This window comes from Aethalodelphis obliquidens, unplaced genomic scaffold, assembly GCF_003676395.1.
Source record: "Aethalodelphis obliquidens isolate GAN/ISIS:26980383/991018 unplaced genomic scaffold, ASM367639v1 scaffold2, whole genome shotgun sequence".
Classification (NCBI taxonomy): Eukaryota; Metazoa; Chordata; class Mammalia; order Artiodactyla; family Delphinidae; genus Aethalodelphis; species Aethalodelphis obliquidens.
In genome coordinates, this window is record NW_020837946.1 from 31,646,486 (window position 1) to 31,670,614 (window position 24,129).

At 38.5% G+C, this 24,129-nt stretch overlaps 1 protein-coding gene across 1 annotated transcript; it reads right to left on the reverse strand.

Moving 5' to 3' along the window:
• Positions 1 to 815: 815 nt before the first annotated feature.
• Positions 816 to 22,242, reverse strand: ICOS (inducible T cell costimulator). The gene is made up of 5 exons (XM_027123449.1): positions 22,128 to 22,242; positions 6,734 to 7,072; positions 5,909 to 6,015; positions 4,546 to 4,630; positions 816 to 2,234 (listed from the first exon to the last, which is right to left on the reverse strand). Exons 1-5 carry the CDS (start codon positions 22,183 to 22,185, stop codon positions 2,194 to 2,196), a joined length of 630 nt encoding a protein of 209 aa, XP_026979250.1. The 5' UTR covers positions 22,186 to 22,242; the 3' UTR covers positions 816 to 2,193.
• Positions 22,243 to 24,129: the final 1,887 nt, after the last annotated feature.

A 24,129-nucleotide genomic window follows, 5' to 3' on the forward strand; every position in this document is an offset into this window, starting at 1 on the left:
ACATGCCGCGGAGCGGCTGGGCCCGTGAGCCGTGGCCGCTGAGCCTGCGCGTCCGGAGCCTGTGCTCCGCAACGGGAGAGGCCACAACAGTGAGAGGCCTGCGTACCGCAAAAAAAAAAAAAAAAAAGAAAAGAAAAGAGGAGCTGTTCCAAGCAGTGTAACGATCTTTAAGAACAAGGTCAAATTTGCAAGTGCTGGCTGCAGTAATCATTTCCCTCCCCCAAGAAAACAGATATTTTCAGCTGAACATCAAATGTTTATTCTTTAGTTTCCTACTACTACAAAAATGTATTTCATAATTAGCTCCTCTTAAAACCAGTTTTTATTTCACAGAAACTGTATTCTTTAATAATTCACTTTGAAATGTACAGGGCTAAGGATGAGGATGCTTCAGGGCACAACTTGGACAATCAGGAGAAGCAGACCACATGAGAGTGGTCCTCCCCACTTGACACCCACGCAGAAACCCACAAACAACTCAGAGAACACCTCTGCCAAGACAGTCAGGTTGCCCAAGTCAGCGAAACACCGTACTTGATTCAAATTACACGTTCAGTACTGTACTGTACATATCCAGCATTACACATGCTTAAAATAAGTATGTATAATGACATATCAGGTATCACTTTTAAAGTAAACTATAAGCAGGCAACTACAAGTTTTAAAACTACTAAATAATCCCTTTTTTACCTAAGTTGGAAATATCGCTGCATACACATTGGCTGCTTCAGAAGCCTTGGGTATGCAGACAGGAAGTGGAGAAAGTATTTCAGCTAAGAATAATCACATGTCACATGTACTTAAGAATCTTTCCAGCTAAACCAAATTCAAAGGAAGACTGCCTTGAAGGGCCAGGGTCGGTTTCCAGGCTGAATGGTTTCTAGGAGACGGAATCATACAGATGTTCCTTGACACATCTATGCTCCTTCACAGATCCTGGAGGAAAATGCAGGCAAACCCACTTTGGTCCCCAGGGTGACTTCAGCCTTTGGGGGCACGAGCACCTGTTTGTCCTGGCTAAGCGGAGTTTCTCAATTCTGGGAATTCCACCCAGGTCTGGATGGCTGCTCCAGGCTGATGGGGGCTGTTTCAACCTATAAAGCCCAGAGGCAGCGCGGCTATAGTTTGGCAGTGACCTCTAGGAATTGCAGGTTTCATGCTGAATAGATCATGGGTTCTATCTCCCAGGACAATGCTTGACAGTGAGAGATGGATTCCTTTGTTTGCTTGCAATTTTAGCATGATCTCCAAAACTAGCCTAGCTTGTAATTAATAGCACCATGAAAACACAGATAACGGTAGAAAAGAATATCAAAAAATGAAGTCACTTTTGATTCTGGGCAATGTTTCCTACTACTGGTGTCAATGAGTCAGCAAAGTAAACCATTTGAACTGAATTTGGGAAAATAAGATATCTTTCTGGAGCAAAAAATATGCTTATTTAGGGAGAATATAGGCAAGTTATATTCACTAGGCTGCAGCTATATATATGAAACTAAGCAGCAGAAGGAAAAAATGTAGACATAGCTCCCAACTCAGCATATCTGTCAAGTACTTATGTGGAAGTATTTTTAAAAGGAAAATTGAGGGCAGAAGAAGGCACCTAAATTGCTTGTGCAGTGGTCAACTGGGGTTCAGAAGTTGGAGAAGGGTACTGTGTTCCACTGTATTAGTAGGCTATCCTTACACAGCCACACCTCAGAGATAAAATTACTGCAGTTTTGAAGCATCTCCCTCTACTGCCTGATTATAAAAGGAATGCTCCTCCCTACAGAAAGAAGAGGTAGTCTGTTAGTGAAATGCAGACAGACTCTGGCCCTCAGCTGTCCATTTGCTTTGCAGATTCCATACCCTTGACATCTTTAAAACATTTTTATAGATGTGTTTGTTCTCCTGGCTGATGCATTGCTTAGAAGCAGATCTGAAGACAGGGTTTCCATCCCAGTGAGGTCTGTTTGTTGAGCACACACAAGCTGGGCTTTCTATAAAGCTAGTTGCGAGAGGGTATTTGTTTTGAGAGAACTCTAACGGTACTAAGGCAGTCTGTTAAAATCCCTATTGACTGATATAGTCACTGGTCCAGACGGAACAAAACATCAGCAAAAGATGTATGTAGTCAAATCAAGTCAGACTCTCTGTGGTCCAGGAAACAGAATCTTGCTCTTCAAGTTGGAGGGAACTGGCCAGTGCGGCTCATGCCTGGGTGCCAGAGAGTTCCAAATTACGGGTCACATCTGTAACAAAAATTTAGCATAAATTCTTTAAAAGCTCTCCATGTGCCAATCCCCTTCAGCAAGGCTTCCCCTTTCCTCTGACTCTTGTAAACACACACACACACATGCACACACACACACAGGCAAACACATACCCCGTCCAAACTCTTCTGTATGCTTCAAGACCGAGCACCATTTCCACATTTTCCATGGAGTTTTACCCAGCCCACTCTTTTTTTTTTTTTTTAATTCATTTATTTATATTTTTGGCTGTGTTGGGTCTTCGTTTCTGTGCGAGGGCTTTCTCTAGTTGCGGCGAGCAGGGGCCACTCTTCATCGCCATGCACGGGCCTCTCACTGTCGTGACCTCTCTTGTGGAGCACAGGCTCCAGACACACAGGCTCAGTAGTTGTGGCTCACGGGCCCAGTCACTCCGTGGCATGTGGGATCTTCCCAGACCAGGGCTCGAACCCATGTCCCCTGCATTGGCAGGCAGACTCTCAACCACTGTGCCACCAGGGAAGCCCCCCAGCCCACTCGACTCTTTTTGCAAACTTTGTCTGAACTCTACCGCTTTGCAATTAATTGAGGACTTTTAACGCTATCACATGACTCCACCCTCCATGCAAACATATTACCTCTCCCAGTGACATTATAAACTGAAGACAAGGACTGTCTTAGGGCTTCCCTCCCTCTACCCAATACACATTACTCAGCACGGTGTTATTCACATAATAACAAATATTTGACAGAGGTGCTGAGTCATGCTCTGCCTGGAATTGTTTATGTGTAATGCTGTCGGAATACAGAAGAAAGACCCTGCCTACCCTCAAGAAGGTAGCCCTACACTAGAGCTACACTCTGGCCTACACTCTGGCCATTTTCAGTTACTATATGTTTACATGTAATTGCAAGATATATGCTAGGCTTGGTAGATGGGGCATGAAACTACCCCCCTCTGATTTCAGCTGCACTACTTCTGAGTATGCTGACTATTCTAGCAAAATAGCCCCACCCTGCATTTCTCTGCTTTTCTGCCTCAGGGCTTTCTCTGAAGGCTTAAGAGCAGCCTCGTGGCATGCACAGAGCAAGACTCAGGAACAAAGGAGATTAATGCATCCTGCAGGCAACCCCAAGCCAGTGGGGATGGGAGCCAATGGATAAATGCCCCATTTACCATCCTTCAGAAGAACAATTCTGGGAGACATCTGTACACTTCTCAGACGTCCTGTGGCCTCTAGCTGAGATCTTAGTAATGCGACCTTCATCTGCTTTTCTGCCTTTCCTGTCTCCCTCTCCCTGTTCCCTCACCCCTTCTTCCTTCCGAATAAACTACTTGCATCCAAGGGTCTGTCTCAGGGTCTGCTTTCAGGGACCCAAATTAAGAGAGACACATTATTACAAGCACAGAGATTGAGAGAAAAGGTTTTTTTTTCCAATAGCAGAATAATGAAACACAAGCTCTTTGCTAGTGTCAAAGCTATGGTATCAACTCTCTGGAGAACCAAAGAATCACCGAACACCAGAAGAAACATCAATTTCTTTCATCTAAAAAAAAAAGAGGGCTAAAGGAGATTCAGCCCCTTCCCACGCTTTAATTCCATGATTACAGGTGTTTTGTGCATCCCTTTTATACAAGTCCTTTACCACTGAGTGGTGGCAAAAATGCAGTGGCTTCTGTCTCATTATACACCTTCCATCACTGCAACCTCAAAGGCATAAGATTTACAAGAATGGATATTTCAGACTTTCTGGGATGGTCCTCAACTTAAGAACACTGCAGTTGACAACACTCACTCTGAATGAAAAAGGTCAAAGTCCCACCTAGCTGACTTCCACAGCCATCCAATTTCTCTAACCATGCACATTTTTTACATTGAAATAACAATATTTTCACCAATTTCTCCTTCTTCCCCTTGGGAATACCAGCCCAGATCTTTCTTCCAAATCTCAGTCGAAAACCTTCATATCTTTGTATCCCCCACAGTGCCTCACTCAGTAATTTACACTAAAATGATATTCAATAAATCTCATCGTGTGACTTAATGAACTTTTTAACAAGGAAGACTTAGAATCACCCCAATTTTTAAAATATCGATTGGAAGATTGCCTTGATACCATAGGGGTTTATGAACTTTTTGGTTTTTTTAATAGTGGTTTACAAACATGTTTTCAATGAACTAGAGAGAGCATAAATTCAGTTAAAATGAAAATTTGACTTTTTACAGAAAATACTAGAGACATTTCCCCTTCCTTTAAAATAAAAAATTTAAATTGTAGGCTTCATGTAAAGAACGCTCTTCCCTTCCCAAGCCCCCATGTGTCACTGTACCTGTGGGTCCAGGCTTTTTAGCAGTGTTCACTGCTGCCATGAACATGTATTCACTATTAGGGTCGTGCATGCTGGAAGGATACTTCTGCAAGAAAAGTCAGAAACGTGGTTTGTCATCTGCTCTTCCCCATCTCCATTCCTGTGGGGGATGTGTTTGTGTGTTTGTTACTGTTTTCTATTCTTTGTTGAAGCAGTATATGACAAAGTGTTATAATGTGACTTAGGCTCCTGACTTTAGGCTAAGTAGGAGAACAATATGAAAAGGGCTTTAAATAAAAACTGTTTCTGCTCAATGTCTTTTCTCATTTATGCCTTTACTGTTCCTTCCCCAGTAGACTTAGACCACGGGGCTTATCTTCCTCTCTTCCTTCTTTATCTCTCTTTTCAAATTCCCTTCTGACACAGATATACACACTGTATGGCCAACCGTCACACTATGCATATACTTGAGGATGCTAACACCCTTGCATAATATGCAAAATGGTATAGGTTCTTTGATTGAGAACCCGTTTTGTGATAGACTAAAAAGAATATCCCCTGGCACAGAGAGATTTTGGTTGTTATCGGTGTTGTTATTCTTTCATCTTTCTGCCTAGCTTTTCGGTGGTTTTCTTTAAAAGCAAGGAGTTCTAATAAGTTACCATGTAAAGAAGCTGTCAATTTCCTTCTCAACTACTGATGGTGCCCTACTAGACTTTCTCACTGACTGTTTTTTAATTGACTGGTTGTGGAAAATTTTGTTTCATCTGCCCTGACTTTGGAAACTTAGAATCAAATTTGCAGCCCACATGTAATAATTTTTAAAAGTCAGAAGCATCTATTTTTATCTTTTAACCCTCCTCCCTCCTCCTTGCCTTTTTGTCTTTCTGTGGCCCCAATTTCCTTATCTTTTTTGAATAATAATAATGACATATCTCTTTGTAAGCCACTGAATTCCTTTTGGAATGAAGTGGCTATAAAGTAAAAGAGCTTCTGTTCCAAGTTAGTAGTTTAATTAGTAGGCATATCTGGAGGAAAAGAAATCATCTACCTGTTGATCAAATTACTCTGGCAAGAGCAATACATACTTTGATGAGTAAATAACTGCTTATATTCCTCAGTAAAGCCAGTGCAAGAAAAGATCAATGTTGCTCACCTTTTTTTTTTTTTTTTTTTTTTTTTTTTGCGGTACGCGGGCCTCTCACTGCTGTGACCTCTCCCGCTGCGGAGCACAGGCCCCGGACGCGCAGGCCCAGCGGCCACGGCCCACGGGCACAGCCGCTCTGCGGCATGTGGGATCCTCCTGGACCGGGACACGAACCCACGTCCCCCGCACCGGCAGGTGGACCCCCCACCACTGCGCCACCAGGGAAGCCCTGCTCACCTTTTTTGTAAGCCAACATGTAAGGACACATCCAAAAATGCACACTACAACAAAAGCCGCACATCCTATGGGTAACCAGAACTTCAGCTGGCAACAAACCTGTGATTCTGGGTTGGAAAAAAATTAAGGTGAGGAAAAACTCTCAGAATCAAATCTTCTCTTTCAGTGCTGAATCACAAGTTCACTTAACAAATTTAAAAGAGCTGTTTAAATTAAACAGCTTGCCATAAAGCTTGCCTTTGTTACAATCATGAAATCCAGTAAACAGTAAATAAATAACATCATCTCAGTATGATAGCAAGGATCCAGAAACTAAAAACAAAAAGACTCTATGCACGTATATGTCTATAAATGTGGTTAATAGAAAAGACTTCGCTATCTATGTTTTTGAAAAAGAATAAGTAGGAAAGTAAAGATATAAAACTATTGTTTTCAATCATCTCACTTAATTCCACGATTCCCAGCACAAAACCCAAACCTTAAACTTTAGGTGAATAGAAGCACAGCCATTAAGCCATGGGTTTGGATATTTCTCCTAATTTTTTTCCTGATTTTCAATGGCATGTGTGTTTTAGAGACAACGTAACCTATTTCTAACTCAGCAGTCTATATGATTAAATTTCATATTACTGATTAATATAATTATTTTTATTATTAATAAACATCCTTGTATTGATATATTTCATCATAAATTATTGCCTTCAATTGCACCGAAATGAACTCCAACACAAGAGATATTTATTTGTTTAACTGTTTTCATTAGTGAGAAAAATTGTTAAAATGCCTATGTACTCTTAAGTCTGGAAGATTAAAACAATGTCTTACCGTAAATATTCAAATATTCTTTGCTTAGAATATCTACTTGAAAAGGAGGAGGATCAAAAATTGATAGTCTGCAGATGTAATAGCTGGCATGAGAACTGTCCAAGTTATACAGAAAAAAAGAGACACTGTTATTGGATAACTGAAATTGACAGACGTTCAGATTCGTGATGGACACCTTGTCTCCGCTTCCCTTTGTTTTAGTGAGATCACAGAGTATATTATTTCCTTTCAACAACTGCATTTTAAATTGTTGGACAGTATCAGGGTATTTGCATAAAATTTGTACACCTCCATTGTGAAATATAAACATCTCAGACGTGGCAGAAGCATTGAATTCTCCTGGATAAAAAAAAAAAAGCAAAAATGACATTTTATGATTCTGTTGACCTAATCATTATATTTGAGCACAAAAGTCATCTCTTCTCTTCATAAAGTCACCTTTATTGCAACAAAATGAAGGAACTTCACAACCAAAAAATAGAACATGAAGGTAAAACTGTGTCTTGGGAAAAAACCTAACCGGAGACTTGTTTATCATATATGAATATATAATATGTAATATATTAAATAACATATTTACATAGTATGAATCAAACAGAAATTGTTCCTGCCTTTGGGCAGATTTCATATTGGAGACAGATGATGGATAAATATGAAGTTATGCACCATAATTCATGCTAGGAATGGAGTACTATTCAAGTAAATGTAGATGGATTCACATTTTGATTGGAGAATCAGATAATGCCACTTGGAGAAAGCGACTTTGAAAATTGAAATTGAAGGAGGATTAGCACTTTAGTCAAACAATGAGAGATTTGGGGAAAGACATAGTTTAGGGAAGAAACATTTTAAAGCACAAAACAGCTTAAACTAAAAACGAACGGTTATATAAGAGTATATATTTACACTATACCCTCCCGCTAGAGAGTGAAAGAACAGATGAATCATTTTCAAATGATAGAAACATGTCTTCTCTGAACCTCATCCATTGAGAACTGAATCAAAGTCTGATGATAAAGACCCAGATTTTTGTTTACTTTTTCATTTTTAAAAATAAATTTTAGCTTATAGGAAACCAAGGTTGTTTCTACAAGCTACATGGGGATCACAGAAGAAGGAAACTGAAATGGATTCGGCCTGGTTGCAGATTCTGAGTTATTCAGTTACAAGTTCAAACAACTCTTTGCCTTCCTTTTTCTTTTTCTTTTTTCTTCTTCTTTTTTAATATGACTTTTAATAAGTCTCATGCTGAAATTGTTTGGGAAAAATTATTAGCATGACAGTTTTTAGCTTAAATTTTGAAATTCCTGTTTTTATTCTTGAGAAAACTATGTAACAAGTACAAAGAAGTTTTAAGGAAAAATATTACCTACTCCTCCTTTTCCAGTGAAATAGAAATACCATTTGTGCATTTTTGCTCTTTACCTTCCAGACATATACTTATTTTATATAGCAAACCTATTCCTTTTGTTCTTCTATTGGCAGTTAATGTTATATCATAAACATTCCATTTTTTATGTAGTCATCATACTTATCCTTTTTAGTGGCTATATAAAAGGGCATAATGTTCATCTATCATAACTTGTTAAAGCATTCTACCAATGTTGACTGTTGGGGTTATTTTCAGCATTTTGATTTTATGTAAATATTTTGACATGTGGGCAAAATATTTAAAGACTCTGAAAACACTCTGTACCGCCATGTTGCTTTTGGAAAGAACTGTTCCACTTTATAACAGGACTAGCATTACCCTCCTGGATTCACTTGTCATGGCTCTGCTTACACCAGTGCATTCATTTTATTTAAAATTTACCATAGTTACTTATTTTTCCTAGTACCTGTAGGCTTTAATTTATATCTCTCATATTGCTAGGGAATAGATTTTCAACTTGGGGATTTGATTGTGAAAACACAAGCTTTCTAGTTTTCAGTATGGTGGTCCAGATTATTCAAATTAATTCCCACACCAAAACAACCAAAAATGCTGAATGAAATGTCTAAAAATATTAATGTAAAGGATTAAAGAGCTGAAAAAAAGAAGAAATTACTAGATTAAATTTGAAGAACCAGAATCCAGAGAGATAAGCAAAGGTTAGAAGTTGCTTTTACTTCGAGAGCATGTGCTGTTCTCCCAGATTCACACTTCTCTTTTCATGTCTCAACTCCCAGAGTCTGAAAGTGAGAAATCTAGTAAAAGACATTCTCCTCAATAAGCTCCTCAAAATCCCAAAGGGCTACATCCTTGGAATACAGGTTAAACCAGAAGTAAACCAGCCTTCATGCAGATCATAGTCCACCTTCAAATCACTTCAGTGGTCCAGAAAATCTCAATAATTGAACTTTGTCTAAGGTGATTTTGGATTATTATTACCCCTAAGCTTTTGAAAGTAAAAATGCAAACTATTACAGAAAGAAAAGGTTTACATCCTAGGCTTCAACTCATATCTACAAATAATAATTATAATGACAAGCATACCATAAAAAATAATCAGACATGCAAGGAAACAAAACAACAACAGAAAAAACAGACTCCAAAAACAAATACACAATTATATATTTAAATTATCAGATCCCCCAAATAAAACAATTGAGCCTTCTGTGTTTAAGGAAATAAAAGACAAACTTGTAATAATATCTATAGATCACAGGAAACTTAAAGAAAAAAAGTCAACTAATTTGAAAAAGAACCAACTAGAATTGGCAAAAAAACCCACACTGAGATTAGAAACTCAGGAGATAAGTTAAGAGCATATTAGATGGTTAAACAGAGCTGTTGAACTGGAAAATAAAACACAAGCAGATTTTTTAAAAATATGCACATCTAGACAAATCATAATAAAAATCCTAAAACAGCCAGGGAAAAGAGACTGACTACCTTCTAAAAAGCAACTGTGAGACTGACAGGTGGTATCTCAACATCAACAGTAAAAGTGGAATACAGTGGAATACAGTGGAATTACACCTTATATCTTTAGAGTACTGAAAGAAACTGTCAACCTAAAACACATTGTCTAGGAGGCTAGAAAAGGTGTATGTAACTTGAGACTTTGACAAATGAAGTATGCATGTTGTGATTTCTTGCATAATGACCAAAAGAATAGAAACAGAATATATAACCCAAATGAATATCTCAAAATTCAGTATGATGCTTCTGCATAAAGGGGAAAAGGAATTGGAACCGGGAAGGAAAACACAGGGTAGAGAGGCTTCTGTGGGTTGACAATGTTTTACCTCTTGACCTGTGATAATTGTAGGAGTAAGGTAGTATGTCTTGTAACTATTCGTTAAATTGTACATTTATATTTTTCCACTTTTGTGAGTAGATGTTTTGTTCTAGAATAAAATAGTTTTCAAGTATAAAGAAGAAAAATAATGCTTGTTTCATTTAAAGAACTGAAAGTAAATATAAGCAAAAGGGAAAGGGGAAAAACTCATCACATGAGAATAGGTGCAACCTACATTAGATTAAAGTGAAAGATAATTTGCATGGGGACTTATTTGTCTGAAAGTAAATTATGTTGCACTACTATTGCTTTGATGCTTGTCTTTACTGTCTATTGCAGGAGATAAAATCAGTGAGCTGGTTCACAGTTCCTTTAGAAACGTTCAGAGCAAATTTCCCAAGGACTTTAGAATGGCAGCGTGTAAACCACAAAGAGATCTTGGAACAAAAGTGTCTGCGGCCTCCTTGTGCACACACAGACATAGAGGCATTGTCTTCTACTTCTGAAGATGATTTTGTCAGCAGCTTTTTCTCCTTTTGGGCCCACACTATGACCTATAACCCAATGCAAGATGAAATATAATGGTTAGTGGTGCAGGGTGATAGAAGTGCAATGCAGTGGTTCCCAAGGAAACCAGAGGAAAATTCTGGCTTTGCCATCAGCAAGTCTCTGTGACAAGGATACCTCTCTAGACTTTAGTCTCTTCAGCTGTGAAATAAGGAAGTAAGACCAAGACATCTTAAAGTTCTTTCCAACATTTACTCTCTATGGATTCAGGATGAGAACATATCTAGATGAGACCATGAACAACTAAGAGAGCTACTAGTTTGCTGTTGGGTTCTCCAGAGGAGAAACCATGTTTCCATAATACTCTCTCTGTCCCAGCATCTTACTGGGCTTTTCCATGAAGTCAGGAGGAATGAAAATTAATGAGACAATCTTCCTGGCCCATAATAGCATTTAGGTATGGCAAGGAAAACGCTCCACGTTTTTCTTGAGTGACAGTGTCATTGACATCAGAGGAGTAACTGGAGATCCCAAAGTGTCATTTCTACTGGACACTCTTAGTTATTCATTTTACCCTTTTTAATCTAAAAACTACCTAGGTCACCTTTTTATTATTAAATGTGGTGACAAGAAGCCTGACTTAAGTGTCCACATACCCGATGCTTAAACTTTCCATCTGGAAAACGATTTGGCAATTCCTGGTCTTCTATTTGAATGTTTTCAACTAAAGGAATCAGATAGGGGATTTAATCAATTGCTTCATAATTACTTTGGCACCTGTAGAACAGATATGCTCAAATACCTAATCACAAAATCTCCTTAGTCTTTGATGATATTTGAAAAATAGTATCAAAAGGAGATCATCCCTATAATCATGACTAAAACATTTAATGGATAGACAGACAATTTAAGGAAAATCTGAATATGTTCATTCCTTATAACTGCTGAAGCAGCTAGAATCTTTTCTACACCTTCCCTGGATGCTCTTATCTCCAAGTCTAATATTCAGTCAGGAGTACTGGTACGATAGCACCATTTTTTATACCCTGTGTCTGCTTTGATTGGGTGTCAAATCTCTTTGGTCAGTTCCCCTGTCATACCAGTAGTTGAAAATTGCGACTATTCCCCTCATCGATCTCTTTCTTCTTGTTCTTTCTTCCCTTATATCAAGCTTAAAATCACTCCACATACCACTTTTTAATATAAAATTATCCTCCAAAATATTCTCTCACACTATCTTTGGTATTTTCCTCACTCTCCCTACCATAACCATCTCCATTTCCAACCCCCATAAGCTCTCATATACAGTCTGTACATGTTTCAGACATCCTGTAAACACTCCTACCTTCACACTTGTGTTTCCTGTAACATGATTCAACTTCTGCCCAGCGTCATACACAGTCAAGCCTAGCAAACACACAAATCATACAACAAGTCCAATTTTTCCACATACAGACAGCTGATGACCCAGACAGATTAGATTATTTGTCCGAGGTCACACAACTTCTTGGGCAGATGAAAGATTTGGGGTACAGTCTGAGGTTGAAGTGTCGCTAGCAACAACAAGAGGAAGTATAATGGAAGCAGGCAACCACGTGAAGCTACAAAGTGGTCACTATAGACTGAGTCTTAGAGGATCATTGTTGAAATCCTTCTACAGGAAGAAAGTCTAATTTCCTGCCCCTCTCTTCTATTTCCAGTAGAATCTACCCATTTCTCCATCTAAGCTGCAACTGGTCCAAACCAGCATTATCTCTCTCTGGGATGAAAAGAGTTTCCTAACTTTCTGCTCTCACTCGTGCCCATTCACCACCCACTCTCCTCAGGGGAACCAGAATAATCTTCTTTATAATCAGATAGTATACTTGCCCTGTTTATAAAGCACCCAGGGCCTTCCCATCTCATTTAAAAGAAAATCTAACGCTTTACGCTACTTTCCATGACTTACGTGATCTACCCTGTCCCCCAACACCATTTTATACCAGTCACTCACCACACTGCAGTCACACTGTTCTCCTTTCTATTCCTCAAACACAAGAAGTTGGTCCCCAGGGCTTTGAATGTGTTGTTTCTTTGCCTGGAATGTTATCTCTGATTTTCACATGGCTGCTTCTCACTTCTCCAGCAACCACTGACCACTCAATCCAAAACACACCACAAGTCATTTTCTAGCATATTACCTGAGGTTGCTGTCTGCTTTGTTTTCTTGTTTACTGTCTGGCTACCCCACTACAACATAAGCTTTAAAATGAGAGACCTTGTTGATTTTATTCACAGATTCATCCCAAGTATCTACAATAGCACCTGGTAAGTAGTAAGTCACAATAAATATGTATTGGATGGTTGGATGGATGAATGGATACGTAGATCTCAGTGATGTTATAAATCTGGGGAGATAAAGCATAGACTATAGAATATAAGAATCAAAAGGGCTCTTAAAAATTATTCAGTTAAGCCTTTCATTTTAAATTGTACCCTTAAATTTATCAAGCTAAACTGGGGCCAGAAAACTGAGTATCTTTCCCAGGATTACATAGCTCATAGCTGGGACACGATCCCAGGGTTTGCTACAGCATGTTGCCTTTCTTCTGCAGACAAGTCCGTGCAAATATACAATCAAGTTCAAAAGACACCTCCTTGACTGGGATGTCAGGTTCTAATGAATATTATCTGGCTGAGCTATAAAGAAGCACGTTCTTTAACTATTATAAATATCTACCAGGTTCATAAAGACTTGTTTAGATGGTTGACTATTCTCTTGGCTCTTTTGTGTCTATAGAAGGGAAGACAGGTTTAAACCTGGTTATTATTTGTATCCTCTAAAGTGCAGAATCATTAAATTTACCCAATGGATGTCCAGGACAGGTGCCTCTGAATCAATGATTGTTTTAATACATCCAGATGTTTCATAACCAGAGCATGTTAGTGATTTGCAATAGAAACACCATGCTATAAAATTTAGCATTTAATGCGTTGCTAAAAACACAAACAGGAATATGTTCTCTTGAATCCTGGTGATGAGTCTAAAAATCTGAATATTCAGACTTCATTTTCGCTTTGCTACCATATCTGTTTACTTCTTGTTGGTGCTCCTAGATTATTAGTACTCTAGAAAATAGCTGCTATATCTTAATCACATTGATTACCATGTCTAAAGGGTGTAATCTTTCCAATAGAGGTTCAAACCTGTTAACTGCTGCTATGATTTTTATAACCTTACTGTTGATATCAGCAGACTAAGGTTTCAAGAGTAAAATCAGAATGTTTATATCAGATGATTCCTTTAGATCTTCAAAATTTTTAAAAGATAAAAGCATTTGCATATTCTTTGGGGGGAGCTGTTAAGAAAAAAATCTCTGAAGAAAAGGGTCATTCAGCTGAGAATCGCATTATGATTCAGAAGTTTATTTACAAATTGATTCTTCTACGTCTAAACTATTTCATTTCTTCAGTGTAAGATTGTCTTGATAGAACCCATCCTGCCAGGACTCTTTATAAGCAATTGTATCATGCCTGGTTGAAAATCTTTTAGCAAAAGCACTTAGAAAACCCACACAGTGAAGGGGATATGAGACCGATCAGCAATTTCACTTTATTCTCCTTAACTCAGACTTCTAACCACAAACCTCCACAAAGGTCTGAGTGATCGAAAGATAAGAGTTCCTGAGTTTGCAATTATTGATAGTGTTTATTAAAAATATTTTCTGTAATCCAACAATCATAAGCTTTAGCTTAGCACAGCACATGAATGTGACATAAGAAATGAAGTTCTAAAAATTGCAATGTTTATATTAGGGTTTTGTTACATTTGATCTTTTCCTAAGAAATTCTGGCATTTAAAAAATATGCTTTCTACCCCTTTTTTTTTTTTACCTCTCATAAAACCACTGTCATTTCCTATGCGTCTACTAGCTAAAACTTTTGGAATCCTGATTAGCATATTTTTATATATGCATAATTTCTATATTTACATTATTATTCAAAGGCATCCATAATCTAAAATAGTGATTGAAATCGGTAGCAAGGGTAGGCAAAATAAACCCAATCCCAAGTCTTAACATTTGCCGAAAAGGAAGTCAAAAAAACATGAAGAAAAAAAGTAAGGAGAAGGTTAAAAAGGCAAAAGATTCTGAGCACACCTGCACGTACACACGCACGCAGACACACACACACACACAATGTGTGACTTTTTTATTCTCCAAGGAACTCTGTAGAGGGGGTAAACAACCTTTGGTGCTCTAAAATGCATAGTTTTTTAAATGAATGATTGATTTTCTCCTCGTAAAAACTGATTTTCTTTGTGAAAATGGAAAAATCCCAAGGGTGTTGTAAAACTTTGTGGTGATATTTACAGAGTAATTAGAATAAACTCTACTCTCTACTCCAGTAACCCACACCTTCATCTCCAGCCCACTCCTTCCCTTGGCTTAGTCCCTTATTTCCAGTTTCCTTTCAATATCTCTATCTGGATGTGTCCCCTGACACATCAAGAGTAACATTTCCAAACTGAACTCAGCATTCACTCACCTAACCCAAGTCCTGTCCTTTAAGGCATCAGGACCTCAGAGTCTTCCTCATTACTCCCTCTCTCTGACTGTCCTGATCCAATTGGTCACCAAGTCCAGTTGACTCTAGCTCATGGATGGTTTTTCCCCATTCCTATTGCCAAACTAGGACTTTTTCACATCTTCCTTCATCTGTTGAAGCATCTTCTTGACTGGCCTTCTCAACAGCAGTCTCTCCCTCCAAATCCATTCTCCATGCTGCTTGCAAAATTGTGTTTCTAAAAAGCATTGCACTGCCCAGTTTGAAAATGTTCACTACCTTCTTGCTTATGAGGTAAAAAAATAAATCAATTTTCTTGGAATGACACAAAATCCTTTCACAATCTCAGGGACCATATAGCTTCAAGCTACGCCATACTTTTTGGCCATTACTTTCTCATTGTTACTTCTGTCCCCATAGACTAGAATATCCCATTACCCCTTTATTTGCTTAGAAATCCTCATTCATTCTTTAAGAACCACTTTAAAGAACCGCTTTGTCCCTGAGACCCCCAGACAAAGACTCCTATCTCAATGATTTCAATAAAGCTTTGTTTATACCAATATATTTATAATGTGTATGAGCTTAGATCATAATTATTTTTGTCTGTCTTCCTCACTTAAACGTAAACTTCACAAGGATAAAGACCGGATCATGGTCACAAATAATCCTAGGACCTGGAATATATTAGATGCTCAATAATAATAAATGACTGATTGAATAGAAGAATATCGAAGCTGAGCATGGTTGGTAAATGTCCTGCAATGAGGTGAGGAGGTGAGCAAGAAAAACAGAGCAGGGGATCCAATTTACCAGATAATGGAGGATGCTTGTTTCCAAGTCCAAAGGCAAAGTCTCACACTGAATGATGCCCAACCAATTGTCTGAAGCCCAATAGTTCTGGAGTTATATAAACATCTAAGCTTTCAAAAACTTCCAAATAATAATAATAATTGCAACTTACAAGCATTTGCATGTTTCCCATGTATTAAGGTTTCCAATTCATTACATGCAATATATCATTTGATGTTCATAACAACATTTGACATCAGATTTTCTATTTTTATTCCTATTTTACAGGTGAGGAAACTGAGGCTTGAGTAACTGGCCCCAGGTCATAGAGGCAAAATGTGGTGGAGCCATGATTTGAACCTAGACAATTTGACATCAGAGTCCACATTTCTAAGGAGCCTCTTAGTCCAATGATCTAGTCCAACCCCTTAATTTTATAGAAGCTGAAGCACAGAAGCTAAAGAGACTTGCTAAGAAAAGAGAAGAAAAAGAAAAAGAAGCTTTTAACATTAAGCTAGATTTGGAAGTTATTTTCAAGTATTTCTTTTCCTTCAAGATGTATTGGGTGTATAATTGTCCCAAATACTTAAAGTAGTATTTACATTGGTGCCACATATGTATTCTATGACTGAAAATGTTATTAGGCACCAAAAAACATATAAAAATTATTTATTTGATGTGAAAATACATCGTTTAACATACCTGTTTCCCTAGACAGCCTCATTCATGGATCATTGTGTGTTGAGCTGCCCTGTGTACTTAAACCTGCAACAAAGTCTGGGTCCTTGCTCTGATGGGATCTAAATTCTTGATAAGTATTCTGTAAATTATCTGCCTGTAGAAATGTAAAAAGATGGATTGACATCTACAAGAAACTCTATTATAGTTAAATGAGAGCAAACAGGAACTACTAGGAGATTTTGCTTGTCTTAGTACAAAATGAACAAAACTTGAATTGTGAGTGCAGTAGAGGTTTTGTTTCTTGCTTTTTTCATGAATGAACTTTTTTCTGTGCTAAGCCCTAGGAGAGTGTAAATGGTGGTTATAAAAGTTTGATTTCTCGGGCTTCCCTGGTGGTGCAGTGGTTGAGAGTCTGCCTGCTAATGCAGGGGACACGGGTTCGATCCCTGGTCCGGGAAGATCCCACATGCCGCGGAGCAACTAGGCCCGTGTGCCACAACTACTGAGCCTGCGTGTCTGGAGCCTGTGCTCCACAACAAGAGAGGCCATGACAGTGAGAGGCCCACGCACCGCGATGAAGAGTGGCCCCTGCTTGCCACAACTAGAGAAAGCCCTCGCACAGAAACGAAGACCCAACACAGCCAAAAATAAATAAATAAATAAATAAATTAAAGTACCCTTAATTAAAAAAAAAGTTTGATTTCTCATATTCAAAAAGGTTTCACTTAAGTGACTCTTTGTTGCCTGTTGGAAGTGCCACGTCTATGGCAACACACTCAGAAAAACAAAAGACTTTCAGAACTAGTGGTTGACTGACTCAAAATTCTTGAGTCCATCACCTTCCTTTAAAGACAAACTGCTTCTTCTTAGCTTTTCCTCATGCAAAGTAGATGCAGCCATCAGTATGTTATACGAGAGCCAGAGGAGGTTCATAGCCCAACTTCTGACTCTCTCCTTTAACTTGCAAATCTCAGTCTGTTTCAATCGACCATACAGGCCAAACTGGAAAAAAATTTCTTGTTGACCAACAGCTTTCATTTGTGTTACATGTTTTCTACATACTTAAGTTCCACTTTCCAAAGTATAAATCTGAATTTTCCTGAAAAGGTATTGAATGCCACATTCTTATTTTACTTAGAATGACAAAAACGTGTCATTTAATAGACTCAATTTATTAGAAGAGCAGTAGCACAGACATGCCATTTATGGAGTAAACGGGGTCTTTTCTTTGGGTATTGAAGGCTACAAATGATTTGTATATATATATGTGTGTGTGTGTGTGTGTGTGTGTGTGTGTATACATATATATTTATATATGTATATGTATGTGTATGTATATACTGGGCTTTGAATTTGCAAAGCCCAGTACATCCTTTTATGTATAAAACTTATATTCTTAGGATAGGGAGACAGCATAAGCTGTGGGTTTTGCTCGGTTTACAACTGTGAATGCTGAGGCCAATTTTTTTTTACGTCAAACAAGTCTATGGATACACAGTGAGCAAAGCTCAGATGAGAATTGAGGTCCTCCCTACACACCTACATTTTGTTTCTACCAAGAATGGGAATATGCTGCTAGCAATTTAAAAACTATAATATTCCATTTCATCTGAGGGAGTTGTTAACAGCCATGGCAAGTTATGAAATTCATTTTGCCCACTAATGATGAAAAAACAAGGATCTCGAGATCTTACATAAAAATAATAGGCATGTCTAAAAAGAAGGAAAAAAGACAAAGAAAAAGATATGACTAAACAATTACTGGGAGAAAATATCCCCGAAATTTAAAAAAACCCAAACACCTGAAGTCTGCAGATTGAAAAGGCTAACTCAATCTCAAGCAATGTTAATGGAAACACTCACAGAATTAGGCATATCCTAGGGGAATTCCCGAATTCCCTTGTTGAAATGAATAACAAGATTCTAGTGATACTTTGTAATCTACTTGCAAAGTAATGAGAGGCAGACCAACATGGAACTACTCACGTGCAACCCTAGAAGCCAGCATACAGTGAATGAATACCCAGAGACTATTAAAAGAGTGCAGTCCAGGAATACTACTCCCAGAAAAGATATTAGTCACCCAACAGGGTAAAGGAAGACATCTTTACCCATGCTGGAATTCAGAGTTTGAGGTATCTGAAGAAAATAATGGAAGTCTTCTGATCATTGGATCGGAACAAGGATGACAAGACAGGAGCAGATGGCAAGAGTGATGCTGCAGCTGAAAAAAGGTGAAGTGAGTGTAAAGAGTTCTTGAACCAGAAGAGAAACACTGTCAGAGGAAACTTAGCAATGAGCTGCAACTACAAGTTTTCAGTTATTTCAACAAAACCCATGTATGGGGCAGGGGTTCACTAAGGAGAAAGCAAGAGAGTGAAAAGAGAACATTCCAAAGTTCTCACGTCACTGCGGGGGATGGGAGGTGGGGTAAACACGCCAAGCAAGGCTACTGTCATTATTTACTTTACTACAATAATAAATAGATGTTCAATTAAGCTGCTCTGAACATGATAATGAATTCGTCAGCTAGGACGTGTGGTCAACCTTCCAAATTACAGAGGGAAAGAGGAGAGTTAAAAGAAACTTCCTCATACCGACAAAAATAAAAGAGAATACCACAACCAAGGAAAATAGAAATAAACATAATATTGAAGGAGTGAAATCAATATAGACTTCTTGTGCTGAGTGAGAATGTCCTGAATTCATCTATTGAAAGAAAAGATGGACAATGTGGATTTTTAAAATTCAGCATGAACACCGGAAGGAGGTGCTGGGAGGGGCTTAAATGTCAACTCAGCTCCGCAGGACTCTCCCTGAGCTCTGGGGAGGGGCAGGTGCTGGAAGCGCCAAAGGGCTGAGTTTTTTGGAGGTGATGGAGTTCAGGAATCACTGTTTCAATGTCTGGGTAACAAAATCAAGGCTCAGAATGAGCCTGAGGGTTACCCTTCCAGCTTCCACCCTGAACATATCATTAGACATGCACATATATTAAACACCACCCAACCTTGGTCATTCCCACTCCACTGCTTTTAAAGTGGTCTTTCCCAAACCAGAATTCATCAGGTCACCCACGTGGTCTCCACTGCCCATAATGTCTAGAAAGAGTGTCTTCTAAATGCAGACAGAGTGTCTCATTTTTCTCAGATCCTTTTACAATTAAGAGCCTCCTATTGTTCCAGAATCATTAAAAGAAGATGACTTTGTTAAGTTTTACACTGAGATCAATAGAAGACTGAGAATCACCAAGATTTCCTTCCTCTTAACTCACCAACCAAATAACAAAACTGATGAGAATTTCTCTCCTTTGAGATTCATGTTATATCTCCACTACTTCAACATGGTGTGGAAAGAATGTGATTATTGGAATCAGACATATTTGAATTCTAATCTTGGTTCTGCCACTGATTACTAGGTAACCAAACACTTAGCCTTTCCTGGTCTGAGATTCTTCAAACATTAACTGAAAGTAAGAATGCCTACCTCTTCATGGAATGAGAAAGCCTACATAGTTGGGAGGATTAAAAATATGCCAAAGAAAGGATCTGCAAGAGCTTAGTTGACTTCAGTTTGGTTCTTTACTTTGCATTTAGAGCCTTTCAAATGGTAGTTGCTGGATACATGCATTATGGTGATATTTTGAATATGAAGATCGTTCAGCAGTTCACTATCTCCATCTAGCCATTTGTGTGCCAGTTTTGCCACCTGTCAAATAGGATAACAGCTTGCCCATGGCATGGTTTTCTGTTGATGAGGGGGAATGTTGGTTTTATTCCATTAGAATCCAAGATAAATATCATTCCAGAAGTACAATTTATTCATCAGCTTTATCTGCCAACTAGAAATAATTCCACCTAGGCTGGATCAGTCCTTCCACAGTGGTAACACCATTGCTAATTCAAATCTCCTGAGCATAATATCACCACCATAAGTGCCTAAATGGGTTTGGCATATTGGATGCTTTTTAGCAGTACAAACCCTTCAATGACTTCAACGAATGTTCTTGGAAGAAAATCCACAATCCTTCACATGGTGCATATGGTCTGAATGGTCTGGTCTCTGCTTTCCTTTCCTGCCTTATCTTACACCATCCCCAACCCCTTTCCTCTCTGTACTCAGGCACGTCCACTTTCTTCCAGCTTCCTGACTTACTTCATGCCTTCCTGCCACAGGTCCTTTGCACTTACTCTTTTCATGATATGGAATGTTCTTACCCACCATCTCACCATTCTCCCCATTTATTCCTATTTGTCCCCCAAGGCTTAGCTCAAGTGCCACTTCCACAAGAAAGACTTGGATGAACCCATCCCCCAACCACACCTCCACACCCACCAGTCTATGCAGGTTTCTTTGTTACATCCTCTGACAGAACTGAGTTCTGCCTGTAATTGTCATTCATTCATGGGATTATTTGATTAATGTCTCTCTCCCCGCCATTCAATTAGCTTCATGAGAGCAGGGGCTGACCTGGTTTTGCTTATCATTGTATACACAGCAGCTGGCACAGTACCTCCTGCATGGCAAGTGCTTGGTGCTGAAAGAATGGACGAGTGAACGAATGAATGGTTATCAATTCCAAAGCTATTCCTTTGTTGCTCATGCAGCTAAAGGATTTCATTGGGTTGTATAAAAGCCGTAGTTTAACAAGCAAGTGGCCCCAAACTGCCCTTGGGACCTTAAGTAGATTCTAATTCCTCATTCCTCTTTCCTCTTTATTTAAGAGCATTGGAGCCACCACAAGATCAAATATTTGACCAATACATTTTTGTTTTTTAATTCTTTGGAGAGAAAAATAAAGTCTATTTTTGGTACCACTGCAAAACTTATTTCTAAATAAAGTTACACCTACTAAAAGTTCTCTCTGCACTTTTAGTGTTAGTAGAACTTCCCAATGTAATATAATTTCACTTTGCTTTTTCTCAGCCTCAAGAACATGAGGCTCAGACTTAAAGAAGAAGCAAAAATAATAGAAAATGTACCAAGTAAGAAGCAGCAGAAATACATATTAATTTCATTGTAGGTAACATTATTTAAAGTATTCAAGTAGAGTGTGATATATACCACGTAAGAGAAAGAATTGAGGACTTCAGAATGATTTTTTTAATGTCTACAGAGGCTAGAGAGTGTTCTTACATCATCCACTACTCCGTAGCCTTTTAGAAGGACCTTGACATTAGTGTCGAAAAAACTCTGTGGCAGCCAGGGCGTTTCTGACAAAAGACCACCCAGGTAAGATTAAAATCAAAATCCTTCTTTTCAAAGCCCTTCCATCTTATTTTCTCCTTCAGAAGGAATCCCCAGCCCAAATGCCAGGACTACTTAATTTTCATTCTGTTGACACAAGTCATTTTGCCTTTCATCTCTCTCTGAGAACAGTAAGCCACTCTTCTACTTTATCCACTAAAAAGTAACTTCAAGCAGGTAATTTAAAGTTTTAATGATCCAATGAGACATTTTTCTTCATCTTAAAACAGTGACATAAACATCCTTGGCCATGGACTTGGGCTCTTCTGTAATCGTTCTTACTTTCTGAAAACAAACAAACAAAAAAAACCTTTCTATTTGGTGCCTAACTTTTCCAATTGGTTTTTCTTAATGTTCACTTGAATTATAACTTAATAATAAATACTCAGTAGGTCACTTACCCGTTAGAACTTCAACCTGGAAGCAGAAGAGAAAGAAATACCAGAGATCTGACTTCATGTTTGCCAGAAACAAACACAATTTTCTCCTTCAGTGCTTAAAGCTGCCAGTGAATTCATGTCCTCCGCTGTTTTCTGTTTGCTGGAAAGGAAGTGGGTTTTTTTGGGGTTAATGAAGTGTCACACTTACCATCAAGGCAGGGTGGTGTCTCTTAATTGATGTCAGTGGCTATATGGCATTATTGCTCATGGAGGTTAAGCTTAATCCATGGATTATTAATGATTTTGAAGACAGAGGAAAACTTTACCCTCATTTCAGTTCCATGAAAAGAAGTGAAAGAGACAATGCCTATTCTTTTCAGAACCACCCTATTCCTCTGAATCTATAGTTTTGGGCATAACATGATCTAAAATTAACCACATGATAAATAGCATGTATTTTGACACATTTCTATCTTATGCTATGTGCTCCAGAGAGAGAAAGCCTTTGAAATAAGACAAGAAATAAAAGCAATTGCAACAGAACTTAAAATGATGATACTGAAAGAAGAGCAACATAGGAATCTAGGAAAGAATATTTACATGGCATTCACTGTAGATGGTAATTTTCCAAGTGTTAGACTTGGTTTTAATCTAACTTAAACCTTGCCTTACATAGTACAGCAGAGTCTGTAGAAATCAGGGATTCTACACCTATAGCCTCAGATGAAAGCAAGAAAGCTGAAGAGCCTACCCATGGTCTCTCTATCCATGCAGGGAGATAGAGTAGATAAAAACAACAGTAATAATAATATAAATAATTATGTTTATATGTATATAAATGTTTTACATGAAATAATACATGTTAATGTAAAGCATACATAAAGTTAAATGTAAAATAATATATATTTAATATGTATAAAATATGTGAATATAGCTAATATTATATTTATATTGTTTCACATTTATGTAGGTGGATTATTTGTATATGTTTATATGATGTCTTATACATGTATTAATTCATTTAATCCTCTTAACCATCCTATGAGATGGGGACTGCTAGTCTCCCCATTGTACAGATGAGGAAAACTGAGGCACAGAGTGGTAAATTACCTGGCCCGAGTCACTTAGTTAGTAGGTGGCAGTGCTTGGATTTGGAGTGTGTGCTCCAGAATCCTCACTCTTAACCAAGCAGGTGAAACCAGTCATGCCAAGGCCTGCTGAGCCTGCCACTCAGAGGTCTGGACTGGCTTCCAGAATGCTGGATCCAGGTTGGGTTTCTGGGGAGTAACAGGGCAGGATAGATTCTCAGCCTGCAGAGCTGACAGCTAGGTGAGAAGCTGGAATCAGCTGGGCAGGGCAACCAAGATGTCAGTCCAAAATGTCCAGGCTCTGAAGCAGAATCCAGGATGGTCCGTAAAAAAGCAATTAAAGATACTGGAGAGTCAAGGGCTTCCAAAGGTAAGGTAGGAGACTGATCCTGCAGTGATTTCCAAGCTGCTGAGGTTTCCCAGGTAACTTTTTTAGGGCTCCTGGGCCTCCATAGTGGATGTGAAAGAAACCATTTGAAGTGTAGAACCTGAGCGGTACAGACTGGGTCACGAGGTCCCCTGGGAACCTGCTACCCGTATTTCCTTCCTTTCCCTTCTACTCTGCCCTGACAGCATCAAGAGTCCCACTGACATTATACTGGAGTCCTTTCCCAGCAAAGACAGGCAGTAGAGAATAACTGACTTCTTCTAACCTAGTTGTGGCCTAGCTCTGGAACTGAGAATAAAGAGATTTTACTTCATTTGATAAAAGCTGCTACAAATTCTAGAGCTTGGCTGCAGTTATGCAGAGGAAAATGCGGGAGGGAATCTAATAATGAACATTTATTGAGTGTGTACTGTGTGCCAGGTACTGCACTTCCCATGAATTGTCTCATTCAGTTCTCACAACTACTCTCTGAAGTAAATCTCGTCATTATTCCCATTTCCCAGATGAGGAAACTGAGATTTAGAGAGATTAAATAGTAGCTCAGGAT

What these genes read in the sequence shown, in the direction of transcription:
- ICOS (XM_027123449.1), bottom strand. Translation starts at nt 22,185, where the DNA reads ATGAAGTCAGATCTCTGGTATTTCTTTCTCTTCTGCTTCCAGGTTGAA. An exon ending in CCAGGTTGAAGTTCTAACGG is followed by an intron (nt 7,073 to 22,127) that starts GTAAGTGACCTA and finishes TTTTTTATCCAG; the next exon opens with GAGAATTCAATGCTTCTGCC. An exon ending in CATGTTGGCTTACAAAAAAG is followed by an intron (nt 4,631 to 5,908) that starts GTGAGCAGGGCT and finishes CTTTTCTTGCAG; the next exon opens with AAGTATCCTTCCAGCATGCA.